The sequence below is a fragment of the Rhinopithecus bieti genome, unplaced genomic scaffold (assembly GCF_001698545.2).
Source record: "Rhinopithecus bieti isolate Rb0 unplaced genomic scaffold, ASM169854v2 scaffold_12049, whole genome shotgun sequence".
Lineage (NCBI taxonomy): Eukaryota > Metazoa > Chordata > Mammalia > Primates > Cercopithecidae > Rhinopithecus > Rhinopithecus bieti.
The window spans coordinates 828,999-845,837 of record NW_016807278.1 but is presented as its reverse complement, the minus strand read 5'-3'; the positions used below and the strand labels follow the sequence as shown (position 1 = coordinate 845,837).

The 16,839-nt window shown below is 49.8% G+C and overlaps 1 protein-coding gene across 4 annotated transcripts in view; it reads left to right on the top strand.

Moving 5' to 3' along the window:
• MAPKAPK2 (MAPK activated protein kinase 2) overlaps positions 1-16,008 on the top strand; it is a 45,766-nt gene extending 29,758 nt beyond the window's left edge. For 3 of the 4 annotated variants that reach the window (XM_017880892.1, XM_017880894.1, XM_017880895.1), the window contains exons 2-10: positions 10,371-10,510; positions 10,694-10,758; positions 11,053-11,132; positions 11,680-11,806; positions 12,398-12,473; positions 12,849-12,973; positions 13,349-13,434; positions 13,548-13,628; positions 14,307-16,008. In XM_017880892.1, the coding sequence (XP_017736381.1) occupies positions 10,371-10,510; positions 10,694-10,758; positions 11,053-11,132; positions 11,680-11,806; positions 12,398-12,473; positions 12,849-12,973; positions 13,349-13,434; positions 13,548-13,628; positions 14,307-14,450 (924 nt within the window). In that variant the 3' untranslated portion in view covers positions 14,451-16,008. Of the gene's footprint in view, positions 1-10,116; positions 10,511-10,693; positions 10,759-11,052; positions 11,133-11,679; positions 11,807-12,397; positions 12,474-12,848; positions 12,974-13,348; positions 13,435-13,547; positions 13,629-14,306 lie in introns of those variants that run through there. The other variant, XM_017880893.1, reaches the window with a different exon arrangement.
• Positions 16,009-16,839: the final 831 nt, after the last annotated feature.

Sequence of the window (16,839 nt, the reverse complement as noted above, 5' to 3'; positions counted from 1 at the left end):
AAAGAATTTCATTCAGATGGTAAAGGTTCAAACAATACAGAGAGATATAAAACAGAAAAAAAAATACACACTTTTCTCTAGTACCTATTCCCCAGTAGTCAACACTGCTACCTTTTTTTTTTTTGCAGGGGAGGTAAATTCCTCCAGAAAAAAATTTAAACATCTACAATTTCATATATCCTTTCTCCTCTTCCATAAAAAACAAAACAATAACAACAAAACTACACACATGGGATTATGCTATATATTCTGTTCAGTACTTTACTTGTTTCTGAAAATTTAAAAAATATGCAAAAGAAGAAAATGTCATCCCTATTACTACCACTTAGATTAACCACTAATTAACTTTTTGGTGTGTTTGCTTCTTATCTTTCTGAATATACTTTAAAAGCTACTTAAGTAAGGTGGAAGCAGTTCCATTTAAAAAATTAGGATGTTAAAGATAAAGCCAAAGTATTATATCATCTTGGTCCTTATCTGCTTTCTCACTTAATGTCATCCTGCTGTCCCCGTCGTTGCGGATGGGGAGCTGCCTCTTTCTTCTATGACGCGGCACGGTATTCCGTTGTATGGATTTGCTGTCGTTTATCTGACCAGCCTCTTATTGGTAGGCATTTAGGTTGTTACCAGTTTTTTTGCCATTAAAATGCTTTATGAATATAATTTGTAGGATGGTTTCTTGCTGGGTAATTACTGGGTCCAAGGTTTGAATGTTTACAATTTTGATAGACATAGCCAAATACCTCCCCAAAAATACTAGTTTATTTCTCTACCAACTGAGTGTGTAAGAGAGTGCCTTTTCTCCCCGGATCTTTGCATCAACCCGGGAGTTTTGTTTCGGTCAAACGTTAAATTTTTTTTTTTTTTTTTGCCAGTCTGGTGAGATTATCATCGTTTTTATAAACATTTCTCTTTGAGCTACACTGAGCATCTTCCATTCAGCCATCTGTGTTTCTTTTGCTTTGAACTGCCTGTTCTTATCCTTTGTCCATTTTTATACTAGGTTGGCGATCTTCAACAATTGATTTGTCTGAGTTAAGTTAGCCTTTTATCCATCCTGTGTTGTAAATATTTTAAAGATTTATCATCTACAGTGCGATTTTTAGGCCTCTTGACTTTTTGGTTGAGCCCTAGGCTTTTGTGACTGCCTGTGACAGCTCTGGAGAGGGGGCCGACAGGGACGGTGGCCCGCAGTCGAGCCAGGCCCCATCTTCTGGGCAGTGCCGCGTGGTTGTTTTAAGGCTTTTGGTACTGGGATTCCCCGTTGTAAGTTTTAGCTTTGTTTTGGTTAGAGACTTTTCTGCATCATATTAATGAACATTAATAACAAATAGAGACTTGCTTTTGCCTCCCAACCAAATGTTTGGGAATGTACACCCATGTGAAGGGTCTGTGTGGTATCTTTATCTCATCAACCTTCTAAGCCTTTTAAAATCTGTTGTTAGATTTATGTTTAGACCATGGTTCTAGGGGAGAACCATTGTCACTCCTCATTGAGTTTTGCAGAGGCTCTGAAAGGAGGACATAGTCTCTTCCCCCATCAATGTAGAGTAAAGTCAGTAGTTCAGCCAAGACTACTCTGTCTGCCACCTCTTATGCTTCCAAGCTGGGCTAATTGAGAAGTGTGACATCTCACTCCAGCCTATAAGCAGCTGTCTGTAATTTTGAGGGATGAGAGGGATTCTCCCTTAAAACCATTGCCACTTTTGTGGCTGCATCTCATTTCTTTCCTTTGCAGCACAAATCACAGTGTATAATTAAAACTATTTTCTTTGAGCTTGTTTTTTGTGTACCTCCTGCCCTAAAATGTTGAGTTCCATGGTGGTCACAGGCCTTATTTGTCATATTCTCTATTATACCCTTGGCATCCTCTAAACCAGTGTGTGGTGCATGCTGGGCACTCTGGGATTTCACTGAGTGATCCATTCTGTGAGGATGGGATCAAGTGCTCATGTGTCTCCTCCTGTGTCCCTCTCTGACTCCAGATCTTCTACCTGGCAGGGTTTCCGGAAGCCCCAGAGATATGCTCCATGGCCATAGGGCCTGAGGCGTGGATGGCTGCCCTCTGACTAAAATTCAGAGAGCTAAGCTTCGTCTCTTTAAAAAGTAACATATACTAATTGTAAATAACCTAGAAAATAAAGACATAATAAAGGAAATTAAATCTGTGATTCTGTCTTTCAGAGATCATTACTTTTAACAAGTCATTGAGTCTTAATGCCTTTACTGTTTTGTTTTTTGTTGTTGTTGTTGTTTTTTGAGACAGAGTCTCGCTCTGTTGCCCACGATGGAGTGCAGGCTCACTACAACCTCCGCTTCCTGGGTTCAAGTGATTTTCCCGCCTCAGCCTCCCAAGTAGCTGGGATTACATACAGGTGCGTGCCACCATGCCTGGGTAATTTTTTTGTATTTTTTGATAGAGATAGGGTTTCAGCGTGTTGGCCAGGCTGGACATGAACTTCTGACTTCAAGTAATCTGCCTGCCTTGGCCTTCCAAACTGCTGGGATTATAGACGTGAGCCACCGTGCCCAGCACCTATGCTTGTATTGTTTTTATATACAGATCCAAATAAATATCCATATAGCACCGAGTTTATGCTGTACATAAGGGTTCGTAATTTTCACTTACCATCAGACACATTCTGATAATGAAATGTAAAGAAAGTACACATTGGGATTTGGGTTGCAAAAGAAAAAATAGGGTAGTATTCTAGACAATGACAGTGATGATACCTTAGAATCTAGTAGACACTCAGAAATCCACATTTCCCCATTTAATATTCATCTGAAACACCATTTTAGTGACTGTAGATTGTGTAGCTAAACTCACTTTTAAATAAAACAACCTCTATTATTTATCTCTGGGCCTTAAGTTTGTGATGTAGTTTGGCTGTTTGTTTCTTCCAAATCTCATGTTGAAGTGTAATCCCCAGTGTGGGAGGTGGGGCCTGGTGGGAGGTGTTTGGGCCCAGGGGGTAGATCCCGCATGAATGGCTTGGTGCTATTCTCAAGATAGTGAGTTCTTAGGAGATCTGGTTGTTTAAAAGTATGTGGCACCCCACCCCTGTTGCTCGTGCTCTTGCCATGTGACACCCCTGCTCCCCCTTCATCTTCCACCATGATTGTAAGCTTCCTGAGGCCTCACCAAAAGCAGATGCTAGTGCCATGCTTGTACCAGCTGCAGAACTGTAAGCCAGTTACATCTTTTCTTTATAAATTACCCAGTCTCAGGTATTTCTTAATAGCAACACAAAGTAGACTAATACATTTGTTAGCTATTTCTAGTAAAGGTAAATAACTCTTGAAATGTATATTTTCTTAAAGATACATCTATGATTAATACCTGAGGATGAAATTCTAAAGGTAGAATTTTAACATCAAAGGGTTTGCACTTTAAGGCATTTTCAACCTCCATTTCTGGCTGTTGCTGTTGCGGGCAGTCTTGGGCAGATTTTGAACTCTTTGCCTTACTGTGGGGTGGTGGAAAGGAGGCTGTAGGAGCAGCCAGAGCACGATTAAAATTCCAACCCTGCCAGGGACAACTGTCCAAAAGGTCATGAATTAATGACTCAGTGAGTTTTCTCATTTATAAAATAGGATGTTTCCTCCCAGGGAGGGGTGAAGTGGGAGAGATGCCCATTCGAAGTGCAGTTCAAGGTACTTCAGTGTACAAAAGGCTGGTTCTGGCACCACGTGTGTCAGGATAGTTGACCCGTGAGCAATGCAAGGGTTAGGGCCACTGACCCCTCAGCAGTCAACAATTCACAGAAAACTTTTGATTCCTACTTTGGGAGGCCGAGGTGGGTGGATCACCTGAGACTGAAGTTTGAGACCAGCCTGACCAACATGGAGAAACCCCATCTCTACTAAAAATACAAAATTAGCCGAGCATGGTGGCACATGCCTGTAATCCCAGCTACTCGGGAGGCTGAGGCAGGAGAATCACTTGAACCCGGGAGGCGGAAGTTGCGGTGAGCTGAGATCGCACCATTGCACTCTTGCCTAGGTAACGAGAGTGAAACTCCGTCTCAAAAAAAAAAAAAAAAAGAAAGAAAAAAGTAAAAGGCTGGGCGCAGTGGCTCATGCCTGTAATCCCAGCACTTTGGGAGGCTGAGGCGGGTGGATCATGAGGTCAGGAGATTGAGACCATCCTGGCTAACACGGTGAAATCCCATCTCTACTAAAAATACAAAAAATTAACTGGGCTTGGTGGCAGGCACCTGTGGTCTCAGCTACTTGGGAGGCTGAGGCAGGAGAATGGCGCCAACCCAGGAGGTGGAGCTTGCAGTGAGCTGAGATTGCACCACTGCCCTCCAGCCTGGGTGACAGAGCAAGACTCGGTCTCAAAAAAACAAAACAAAACAAACAAACAAAACTTTTGATTCCCCCAGAACTACTATTAAAAAGTAGCCTACTGTTGACACGAAGCCTTACTGATTACATAGTTGATTAACACATTTTGTTTGTTATGGGTATTTTCTCTTTATTCTTAGAATAAAATAAGCTAAAGAAAATACACATCATTAAGAAAATCACATTGAGTAGGCTGAGGAAGAGGAGGAGGAAGCGGAAGGGTTGGTCTTGCTGTTGCAGGGCTGGCAGAAGAAAATCCCTGTGTAAATGGATCCACACAGTTCAAACCCAGGTTGTTCAAGGGCCAACAGAACTAGTAGCCACTTAGCACAGAGCACTGCCAGCGCCCCTCGGCCTGCAGGCTGCTCCAGCACCTTGCTAAGAGGTTGTCGAGGCTCACCTGCAGCAGCTGCCCTCCCGAGTCCTCTTTCCTTTACACCCCACAGAGCACCTGGGCCAGCCATCCTCCATGTGGTGCAGCAGAGGCACTGGTGGTCCAGGAGGCAGAGAGGGTGGCCCTGGCCTGGAGGCACGGTGGGTTAGTGTGTGACACACGTGGCTTTCCCCCTGACCCCCAGCTGCCTCCTGGGAGTGAAGAGGAGGTCTTGTTTGACAACACGCACCACATACCGCACCACACACCCACAACACACTTGGTGCCAGAATGAGCCTTTTGCATCGCTCTTGGTGCTGAATCAGAGTCTGTCTTGGGGAGGGATGTCTTCCTTCTCTCATTACATGTGCACCCCCGCCCCCAGCTGCCCAGCTTTGGTGGTGTAGTGAGGGAGCGCATAGGGCTGGGATGCCACAGCCTGCTTTCTTCCCCGTATCCTGGGGTCCCCCCCTCTGTCCAGTGCCCAGAGCTATTAATAACACTTTCATTGAAATGGGTGTAATGGAATCCGAGTTGCCCACCCCAGTGGAACTCCAACACATGGGGAGTGGGGAGCAGAATAATAATAGCAAACACGGATGCAGTACTTATTATGCCAATCATTATTCTTAGTTATTTACATCATGCACATCTATTAACTCATCTCATATAGCAACCCCATGAAGTAGGGGGTGTTACTGTCCTATTAATGGATAAGGGAACCAAGGCACAAAGGGGTTGGAAACTTTCCCAAGTTCACATAGCTAGTGAGCAGTGGCGCTTGTGAAGGGGGTCCTCCTGAGGGCCTGGGGCCTCCTCCTTCCCAGTCTTGTCCTCATATCCACCTTGCTGGCAAGTGGCACGTCAGGCCCTGGGTGCCGGCTGCTTTCCTGTCCTCTGGTTCAGCCAGGCTTCTAATGCCGACCACTCCTGAGTCTTTCCACGTGGCTCCACAATGGCAGACTCGCAGGAGGAGATGAGGGGAAACATGCACACCCTGAATAGGGGGAGGGGTCCTGTCCTTCTTCCCCTCAGGTTCTGGCAGAGACAGAGAGGCATAGGACTGTATTTAGGCAGCTCCCGCAGCTCCCTCACTGCCACTGTCCTAGAGCTTCCTCCCCAGGCAATGGGCTCTGTGGCTTGACCCCCTGCCCCTGCCACAGTTGGCAGGGGGCCTTGCCTGTTGCGTTGCAGCTGAGCACATGCAATCATTAACCTTTTCTACGTGTAAGAGCATTTCAGGCACAAACTGTGTGGGGCTGAGGTGAGTCACAATGTTGGACTGGGACTTAGTTCGGGCTTAAAATATTTCACCATTCCTCCAGGCATTCCTTGACTAACGATCTGTGGTCTTTTAGTGGGAAGACCCTTCCTTCTTCTAGTCTCCAGTCTTCAGAGCTGTGGTCCAGGGCCTGTTGGCCTCCACTGCCCATGGCCATGGCCATGCCCAAGGAGCGGGGGCCTTGGCTTCTGGGTGGGCCCACCGCCTCACTCTGCTGGTGGCCTCTGGCAGTGCCCTGGGAGTCCTGCTTTCCTTCCCTGTCTCTTCTCTGGCTTGGAGCGCAGGCCACCTCCCCTGCTGTTCTTTACTTAGCCCTGTACTCCAGATTAGCACATTCTTGGTTTCCTCTCTCCAGGCTTTCTGCGCTCCACGCTTGTCCACAAAGCCACTTTGGCACTTCAGGGCTGTGCGCCCATGACGTCAGCCAGCCTGCCTCACCCATTTGAAGGTCTTTCATTGCTTGGGCTGATTTTCCTATCCAATCAGGGATTTCTGATAAACATGTGCCTGGATGAATGTCAATGACCAGTCCTTTTTTTTTTTTTAAATTTAATTTAAGTTCTGGAATACAAATGCAGGATGTGCAATGACCAGTCTTCATGGGAAATTCTTGCTATGTTTCTCTAAGAAATTAAAAATACTACCTTTTCCAATTCAGGACGGAAAGGACAGCTCACCCTCACTCAGTCACTGGGGGAGAGAGTTTAGTAGGGAGAAGAAGCAACAGAATGAGGCAGTATTGGCTCAGAAATTCCTAACCACTAGGTGAGGGAAGGAAGAGGGGAGGGAGTAAACAGAAATCAGATTAGATCTTGCCCATTAGAAACTCAGTTAGATTGGGCAGATAAGGCATAAATATGCAAAAGGGTAAATTTTTTAAAAGTGAAAACTACCCTATATAGAGTTTCAGAAGCACCTTCAAGGATATTATTTCACGAAGTTGAATCTAATTTTACCGATGAGGAAACCCTTTTCAGAAAGATAGGTGGGCTTGCCTGACACAAGCTAGGAAGTGCAGAACTGGGATTCAAAATGCCTGTAATTGCAAAACCCAGGTTCACTGTGCTACACCCACCTCCTCTAATGGGTGGAGAGTTTGTGCAAGTCTGGAAGTGCGATGTGAACCCAGCCCTTCTTGCGCAAACTCTCCTTTGCCTTGTACCATGCACTCTTAACATGTCTAGGGCAGAAAGTGTGGAGGTTGCAGTGGGTGCTTGGAATTCAGGGGGTGCCAAGGAGCATGCATTTGGATTTGGACCTTGGTGCATCCTCACTTAGCACAGCTCTGGTTGGCGGACGTCCTGGTGGTGGTCACTGCACTGAAGACAGAAACTCAGCCTACAGTCTTGCTGGTAACTTGTATTGGTTACATCTACATGCTCCAGGCTCTACTCACTGGTGACGGAGGGACCCCCCTGTTCTGTGGCATTAATGGTACTGGTTAACAGTGATGAATGCCTTTCTGACAATAAAGCACTTTTAGAGGTATTATTTCATTAGATGCTCATAATGTTTCTATGAAGGGGAGGCTAGGCAGGTATTGTCGCTCCTAAATGCATGTGGCACAGGCTCTGAAAGGCAGACCTCTCTGTGAGGCTGTGCAAGAAGAAACTGACAAATTTCAGACTGGGCCAAGTCTTCCCTGATTGTAGCTCTACAACCATGCATTGCTTCTGAGTAGATCTGACAACTTGAATTCTCCTCTGGGCTCCAGTTCTTGTGTGCCTGTAGGGGGCGATCGAGGTTCTTTCTGCGTGGCTGCTCTGGAAACCTTGTTCCTCCTGAACCCTTTGAATTTAGCACTCTTACAGCATATAATCTCACTGGATTTTAAGGATTTTCTGTGTCTCCCCTCATATCTTCTTCTGCCCCCATTAGCCTAGGCTTTTCCAGATCAGGACTGCTCTATTTGGTTTTGACATTCAGTGCAATGCATGGCTCATAGTAGGAGCTCAGTAAATGCTTGTTGGATTGAATTTTATACAGAGGAAACTGGCCGTTGCCTTCTCTTGCTCCCCTTAGAGCATGGGAAAGTAAACTTTTTTCCTGGTACATCCAAATGAATGAAGTCGAAGGCTGGGTGTGGTGGCTCACACCTGTAATCCCAGCACTTTGGGAGGCCAAGGTAGGTTATCACTTGAGATCAGGAGTTCGAGACCAGCCTGGCCAACATGGCGAAACCCCATCTCTACTAAAAACACCAAAAAATTAGCCAGACCTGGTGGCTCACACCTGTAATCCCAGCTACTCAGGAGGCTGAGGTGGGAGTATCATTTGAACCTGGGAAGTGGAGGTTGCAGTGAGCCAAGATTGTGTCATTGCACTCCAGCCTGGGCAACAGAGCAAGACCTGGTCCCAAAAACAAACAACAAAAAAACCCGAAGGAAGTTGAAGGTGGCAGAACTCAAGACCCATGCCGTGTCCTCATATGGCCACAAGGTGGCAGTGTGACCTCATGGGAACCTTGCCTCCTGCAACTATTGGCTCCAGCCACCTGTTACTCCATGGTATCTAGTCATTGATTCCTTCTAGACACCTGTTTGGGGAATTGCCTCTGCAAAGTCAGTCAGAGAAATCTTGGCTTCCAGCCTCCTCTAAAAACTGGGTGTTGTGGTGGAAAGCCTTGGTCTTTGGAATCTACCAGGCCTGGATTCCAACCTTGGCTCTGCCTTTTCTCAGAAACTTGGCATGCTACTTCCCTGAGCCTCAGCTTCCTCATCCTGTAAAATGGCAAATGTACAGTTAGGAAAAACCCAACATACCATGGGCCATAGCATGAATGTATGCCAGCTTTCTTGTTGGAAATGCTTATTTGCCCTTCCCTGCCCCCTGCAAGCTGGCTCCATCGTGGCCATCTGATCTTATTTGCAAGCTTCAGATACTTTCTAGCAGGTTCTTAGGCCTCCCTGCTGTATCACCCCAGCTCCAGTCCATCTCAGTCAGTCAGCACCTGCTTGCCACATTCCCCTCTGCCTCCATGCCTTCCCTCTGCCTGTCCATTTCCTTCCTAGCCTGTCTCTTAGACACCCCAGTCCTCTGAATGTCCAAAGCAGTTGGAGTGTAGACTATATAGGGCTCATCTTGACTTCCCATGAAGATGCTAAGTCTGTGAGTGTCGTTATCTTAATTATTTTGGCACCTGTGCTTGCACTTAGCAGACAGTTGGTGATAAAAATGACAGCTATTAGTGAGCATATATGTCAGACACTCTGTGAGGTGCTTTGTGGAAATATTTCACTTAATCCTCACAACAAATATGTGAAACAGAAGCCATTATCCATCCCCACTTTACAAAGGAAGGGTAGATCAGGATGATTTTGGCTCCAGGCAATAAAAAATTTCACGAAAAGCAGCTTAAACAATAAGAAGAGTTTATTATCTTGTCAAAAATAAGTCCTGAGGGATCCCTGGTGATGTCAGCAAGGATCCAGGTAGTTGCCATCTCTCCTGGTTGCCTTCCTTGGTGCATTGGTTTATCCTCTTAGGCCCCCCTTACTGGTAATGATGTGATTGTCATGGTCCCAGGTGCCATATACAGGAGAGAGATGTAGGTTTCTTGTGCTCCCTTTAAGAAGCCTCTTAGCAGATTTCTTACTAGATTCTTGGCCAGTTGGGTTGTAGGCTCGTTCCCAAGCCAGTCACTAGCAAAGGGACTGGAATTAATCAGACTGGCTTAGACAAGTCAAGATTGAACCCCTGAGGCTGGTGAGAAGCCAGCCTTCTTTAATACCCCCAGCCAACTGGTCCAGGGAGAAGGGGTATCAACGAGGTTCAGTGAGTTAAGTAACTTGCTCAAGCTTGGAAATCTAGTAATAACTGGATTCAAATCGGCATCTAGCTGACTTCGAAGGCCATCTGTTGCCTGGTTGAAGTCAGCCACAGAGGTAGAGAGAACATTACTCTGGATTTGTTGTGCTGGGTCTGAGTTATTGAGGAGGTGCCTTTTCCTATGGACTCTGGAGTCTCTCTTCTCTCTAGCCGCCTTTCCCACACTGTATTGGTTTTTCTTAGTCGGCCTTTCTTCCTGAAGCCCCTTCACCCCCTACTTCCCAGTACCTGAGTGCTGCTTGCCTTCTAGAGTAGACTTCATGGCCTAAGCTGGAGACAGGCCTAAGCTGGACTGAATGGCCCGAGGGCTGATCTCAGTGTAGCTGTCAAGGCCCCAAAAGAGTCATCGTGAGATTTCATATAGAGCAGATAAGGAAATGCAGAGGCCTCAGGAAATGTGCCAGGGGGGCTGGTAGGGAAGGCCAGCAGGAGTAGGGGGTTTGTGGTGTGTCGGTGGCAATGTCAGGGCAAGTGGACTGGGGGCTTAGAGCAGGGCCATGTGATAGCGCACTCAGGAAGCTGTTTGGCCTGCAGATGCTTCAGGACTGCCCCAAGGCCCGCAGGGAGGTGGAGCTGCACTGGCGGGCCTCCCAGTGCCCGCACATTGTACGGATCGTGGATGTGTACGAGAATCTGTATGCAGGGAGGAAGTGCCTGCTGATTGTCATGGAATGGTAAGCAGCCACTGTTCGGGTCCGGCCCAGCCTGTCCCCTCTCCTCACTCAGGCACCTTGCCCTCTGAGGACAGCCCAGGGATGGGCCTGAAGCCTGGAATGTAAACCCTTGCTTTTTCGGGGGTCAGTAGAGAGTGGCGGCGGGCTGTTGTGTTCTCCGATCTCACTGTGGCTTCATTTCAGTTTGGACGGTGGAGAACTCTTTAGCCGAATCCAGGACCGAGGAGACCAGGCGTTCACAGAAAGAGGTAGAAAGGGTCTGTTGTGGGAACAGGTGCAGGCAGGCAGGGCAGTGGGGGTGTGAAGGAGGCCTCTGCAGTGCCTGCTCTAGGGGAAGGGTGTTGAGGCTGCTGTCCCCTCCAGCACACTGCAAGGGCTGCCTCAGCTGACCAGGGCAGCTCCTGGTGGCTTTGTTTCTGGGGTGGGTGGTGGCTTGGGGAGCCTCAGGCTACACAGAGGTGGGACTGGTGCACTGGATTTTCAAGCCTAATGACATGTCCTTGTGACTTTCTTTCCCACTCTCTCTTCCCTCCCTTCTACAGAGGCATCCGAAATCATGAAGAGCATCGGTGAGGCCATCCAGTATCTGCACTCAATCAACATTGCCCATCGGGATGTCAAGGTGCCAACTGTTCACATCCCTGAGCCCGAGTGCTGTGGGGGCAACAGAGTGGCCGTGGCCACTCCAGGGATGGTTGCCAGGCCACCCGGCGTCCTTGCTGCCTGGTTCCTGAGCATGCCATTCTCTGCCCTGTAGGGCCTTGCCCTCTCTGCCCATGGGTAAACTCATAAACCCAGTAGTGAAGCATTCTCTGACCCCACTCAGCCCTGTGGTTCTCCTCAGGCAGAACCCCCCAGTCACACTGTTGGTTTCTCTGTCCCTGTGGTGTTTACTGTGGGTTCTGTGTGTCACTCTCTTATCTCCAGGCACTCTGGAAACCCTGCAGAGGCAGGCACTTGCCCATAGAGAGCTGCCACTCCTTGGGATGGGCAGTGCGTGGGCTGGGCAGACACCCATAGAGAGCTGCCACTCCTTGTGGTGGGCAGTGCCCGGGATAGGCAAATGGTTGCTGGATGAGCAGAGGAAGGAAGGAACCAGCACGCTTTTGTTTCTGATAGCCCCTCCCAGGTCCAGCAGGGTTGCTATTTTTCTGTCTCTCTTTCTGTAGCCTGAGAATCTCTTATACACCTCGAAAAGGCCCAACGCCATCCTGAAACTCACTGACTTTGGCTTTGCCAAGGAAACCACCAGCCACAACTCTTTGACCACTCCTTGTTATACACCATACTATGTGGGTAAGTCCCCAAGGGGCCCAGGGACCTAGTCTTTTCTCAGAACTTTTCTTAGCCCCTCCTCTTGACTGTCGGGGGGCGCCGCAAATCCTAGGAGAGTTGTGTCTGTGTGGTCCCTTCTGGTGCGGGTTCTGCTGGGACCTGCTGAGAAGTAGGGCTTGTCAGAGCGAAGCTACAGTGGAGGAATTGTAGGAAAGGATCTGCCGGGATCTTTCTGAGAAGAGCCATGGTTTCCATCAGATTCTCAGTGGAATCTGGACCCAGGTCTTGTTCTGGAGCCTCAGCTGATTGGCATGGAAAAAGCTTTCAAAGCGTGTTCAGAGCATCTGTGAAATTAAATGGACGGCATAGGTCTGAAAGTCTCATGCAGTTCAGGATCTTTAAAATCTTAAGATCCCAGTTCCAGAGTTTCTTGTGGAGGAGGGTGTTCTGTTCCAGTCCCTGGGCTGGGCTTCGGCTCTTCCTTCTGCACCCCAGCTGCTGCCACCTCATGATAGGCTGAAAGGTTGGGATGGGGAGCATCTTTCGCAGAGAAACTGAGTGGATCACAGGATTCTGAGGGCTGGCCTACCCATGTTGACCTTTGGTTTGCAGCTCCAGAAGTGCTGGGTCCAGAGAAGTATGACAAGTCCTGTGACATGTGGTCCCTGGGTGTCATCATGTACATCCTGTGAGTGTGCTGGGGAGGGGGCTGGGTGGGGCAGGGAGTCAGGGCGGCCAGTACTTCTCCAGGACAAGAGGAAGAGGCAGACGTTAGCATTCCTCTTTCTACAGGGGAGGTCCCCTGCGTGCCCCTTCTCTCAGTTCCTATAGCTAAGTGGCGGGTGTAAACCAGCTCATGGACTGGAAAGTGTATGCCTTAGATACTTGCTATGCTGGATTCCCGGGCCCCGTCCTTGGCTTCGTATGTTGTGCCTGTGTCAATGAGCCCTGATTTCTCTGTGACCTTTACAAGGAGAAGAGCCTGTTTCTCATCCTGGTCCTGGTGCAGAGCCCCTAAGTGACAGCTGTTGTGTCTCCCACTTCCTTCCTCCTGTTGATGCAGGCTGTGTGGGTATCCCCCCTTCTACTCCAACCACGGCCTTGCCATCTCTCCGGGCATGAAGACTCGCATCCGAATGGGCCAGTATGAATTTCCCAACCCAGAATGGTCAGAAGTATCAGAGGAAGGTAAGAACCCAGGCTTTCAGGACAAGGGGAAGAGCCTCTGTGTGTGTGTATGTGTGTGTGTGTACACACAGACACACGTATGGGCCTCCATCTCATGTACCTGGTGTAACTGTGGGTTAACACCTGAGCCCACGCCTGCGGGGTGCGTCTTGCCTCATTTTGCCTGTGTGGAGGGCCAGTGGCAGGGCCAAGGCTGTGGGGCTGTGCAGGGCCTATCAAGTGGTAGAGCCGTCATGGTCCTTGGGGCTAGTTGTTCAGGCAGCCTGCCTCCATGCAACCCCTCTTTGAATCTGGTTTCCCCATAAAAACTGGGGAAAGGAGCAGGCCAGCGAGAGTGGCCCCTGAGCTGTCACTGCCCCCTGCCCCGTCCCACAGTGAAGATGCTCATTCGGAACCTGCTGAAAACAGAGCCCACCCAGAGAATGACCATCACCGAGTTTATGAACCACCCCTGGATCATGGTAAGCTCGGCAGGCTGGGGAACCTTGGGTCCCACGGGACTATTCCACAGGACAGAGTCTTAGGACCCTGCCCACCCCAGGCTTTCACTCGGACCCCTTTTCTGTCTTCTCAGCAATCGACGAAGGTCCCTCAAACCCCACTGCACACCAGCCGGGTCCTGAAGGAGGACAAGGAGCGGTGGGAGGATGTCAAGGTGAGGGGCACCACTGGGCAAGAGGGGCTCCGGGTGGGGTGGGCGGCTTGCGGGGATTGCCCAGGTGTGAGGCATGGTGCTGGTAGGGGAGAGCTTGATTCTGCCTCTTTCATCCCAGGGGTGTCTTCATTACAAGAACAGCAACCAGGCCACTTGGCTGACTGGGTTGTGAGCAGAGAATTCTGTGTTCCTGTCCAAACTCAGGACTGTTTCTTAGAATCCCTTTACTCCCTGGGTCTCTAACGGGACCTTAAAGACCATCTGGTATAATGTTCTCATTTTGCAGAAGAGAAACTGAGGCCCCGGGGCGGGGGGATGGACATTCTGCTCAAGGTCACGCAGCTGGTGACTGGTTGGGGCAGACCGGACCCAGGTTTCCTGACTCCTGGCCCAGGGCTCTTCCTCCTTTCCTGCGAGGTCAGTGGGGGCTCTCAGGGAACAGCAGCAGTGCTGTAGCCAAGCTCTCTGCTGCTCAGCGCTGGGATGAGGCTGCCGTTGTTAGCATGGACCGCTAAGCAGCCCGTCTTCTCTCTCTGCTCCCACCCCCGCCGCCCTCACCCTGCTCTTGTTGTCTCTGTCTCTCACGTCTCTCTTCTGCTCTTACATCTCTCTTCTGCTGTCTCTCCTTCCTGTCTTCTGGCTCTCTCTGTACCCTTCCTGGTGCTGCTGTGCCCCCAGGAGGAGATGACCAGTGCCTTGGCCACAATGCGCGTTGACTACGAGCAGATCAAGATAAAAAAGATTGAAGATGCATCCAACCCTCTGCTGCTGAAGAGGCGGAAGAAAGCTCGGGCCCTGGAGGCTGCGGCCTTGGCCCACTGAGCCACCACGCCCTCCTGCCCGCGGGAGGACAAGCAATAACTCTCTACAGGAATATATTTTTTAAACGAAGAGACACAGAACTGTCCACATCCGCCTCCTCTCCTTCTCAGCTGCATGGAGCCTGGAACTGCGTCAATGGCTGAATTCTGCCTTGGTTCTGGCCACCCCAGAGTGGGAGAGGTTGGGAGGTTGGGAGGCTATGGAGAGAAGTGAGCAAGGTGCTCTTGAACCTGTGCTCATTTTGCAATTTTATCAGTAATTTGACTTAGAGTTTTTATGAAACCTCTTTTGTTGTCCTTGTCCCACTCCTCCTCTCCACCAGACGCCTTCCTCTCTGGATACTGCAAAGGCTTGTGGTTTGTTAGAGGGTATTTGTGGAAACTGTCATAGGGATTGTCCCTGTGTTGTCCCATCTGCCCTCCCTGTTTCTCCACAACAGCCTGGGGTCGTCCCCGCTGGCTCAGGCGTTCTGGGAGCTCAAGGCCACCTTGGAGGAGGATGCCATGCACCTCCTCTCTCGGAGCCCTCAGACATCTCCAGTGTGCCAGACAAAAAGGAGTGAGTGTGTGTGTGTGTGTGTGCACACGTGTGTACGAGTGCGCAGATCTGTGCCTGGGATCGTGTATTTGAGGGGCCAGGGGCAGGCAGGGCTGCAGAGGGAGATGGCCCTGCTGGGGCTTAGGAACCTTCTCCCTTCTTGGGGTCTGTCCTGCCCATACTGAGCCTGCCAAAGTGCCTGGGAAGCCCATCCAGATTCTGAACCAGGCCCTCTGTGGCCTGTCTCTGTTCGCTGGGTTGCGGGAGGCAGAGAGGAGTGACCAGGCACTGGCACAGCGATCAGGAAGACTGGATCCCCAGCCCCAGGACCCCCTTCCCCCTGCTTAGTGCTGGTCCTAGGTCCTCTGAGGCACTTATCTACTGAATGACCTCTCTACTTCCCCTTCTTGCCATTATTAACCCATTTTTGTTTATTTTCCTTAAATTTTTAGCCATTTCTCCATGGGCCGCCGCCCAGCTCATGTGGGTGAGCCTGGGCAGCTTCTGTTGACAAAGCTTTTGCATTTCCTGTGTTTCTCCTGGGTTCTGGGGCATCAGCCAGCTACCCCTTGTGGGCAAAGGCAGGGCCATTTTTGAGGTCTTCCCTCAGATTTCCATTGTGTGGCCTGGTGGGTCAGGGGGAGTCTTTGCACCAAAGATGTCCCGACTTTGCCCCCTTGCCCATCAGCCATTTGCTATCACCCCAAACAACTCAGCTTCGGGGCCGGTGAAGGGAGGGGCCTCCCCCAGCACAGATGAGGAGCAGCTGGGGTAGGCTCTCTGTGCCATGGCCCCCCACTCCCCCTTCCCTTGGAGGGAGAGGTGGCAGGAATACTTCACCTTTCCTCTCCCTCAGGGGCAGGTGGTGGAGGGGCACCCAGGGTCGTCTTTGTGCACCGGGGAAGGTGCTGGGTGCCTGCAGCGCCTCCCTTGTCTCAGATGGTGTGTCCAGCACTCGATTGTTGTAAACTGTTGTTTTGTATGAGCGAAATTGTCTTTACTAAACAGATTTAATAGTTGAGAGTTTTTCTTTCTCTTTCTTCCTGGGGCTCAGGCGCTAGCCCCCAATGCCTCTGTGTGCAGAGGGGTTTTGTTGGGTGGTGGGGTGTGGGTTGGGGTCCTGGGAGAGGAGCAGAGGGCCCCCTGGGCGAGCAGGAGCCAGAACCTCATTGGTGAGGACCTGGGCAGGATGTGTGTAGGGCATCCTCAAAGCAGGACAGGGAGGGTGCAAGCCCATCATCTTTTGCCAAATGCAGAGTCAGGAGCCAAGCTCTTTTTGGCATATGATTCGTTGACCTACATAGCCACCACCAGGTGCTGGCACCTTTAGCTTGTGAAAGCCGACTGGTATAGGGTCCAGGGAAGACGGGGTGCTGGTGAATTTTGTTGAAATCCTGGAAAAGATACCAGGGGAGCAGGTTAGTGTAATACCGGCACTCTCCAGGAGGCGGTGATAGGGGTCAGGTAGAAACCAAATGCTCTACCTCGGAGCTAGAAGAGAGCACAGGATTCCTGTGGCACATTCTCAGTGCACAGATGAGAAGACTGAAGCCCAGAGCTGGGGCCACGTGATAACCTGACCTACAGCAGAGCCTAAAGTGGAAACTGGGCTACCTGCCCCATTGCACTCCCTCCGGGTCAGATGGGAAAACAGCATATCCTTCACTGTGTCACCCGCATTTTCTTACGTGACCCTCAGAGCTGCCAGCGAGAGACAGTATAGGGTGGCTGCTGATTGCTGTTTTATGTGTGAGGAAAGTGACTGAGAAGGCGGGATAATGTGCTGCAGCTGCGTGGTGGGATTGGCAATCAGATCCCCCTTCCCGCTGGAGGAGAGACCTGCTTGTCCCCT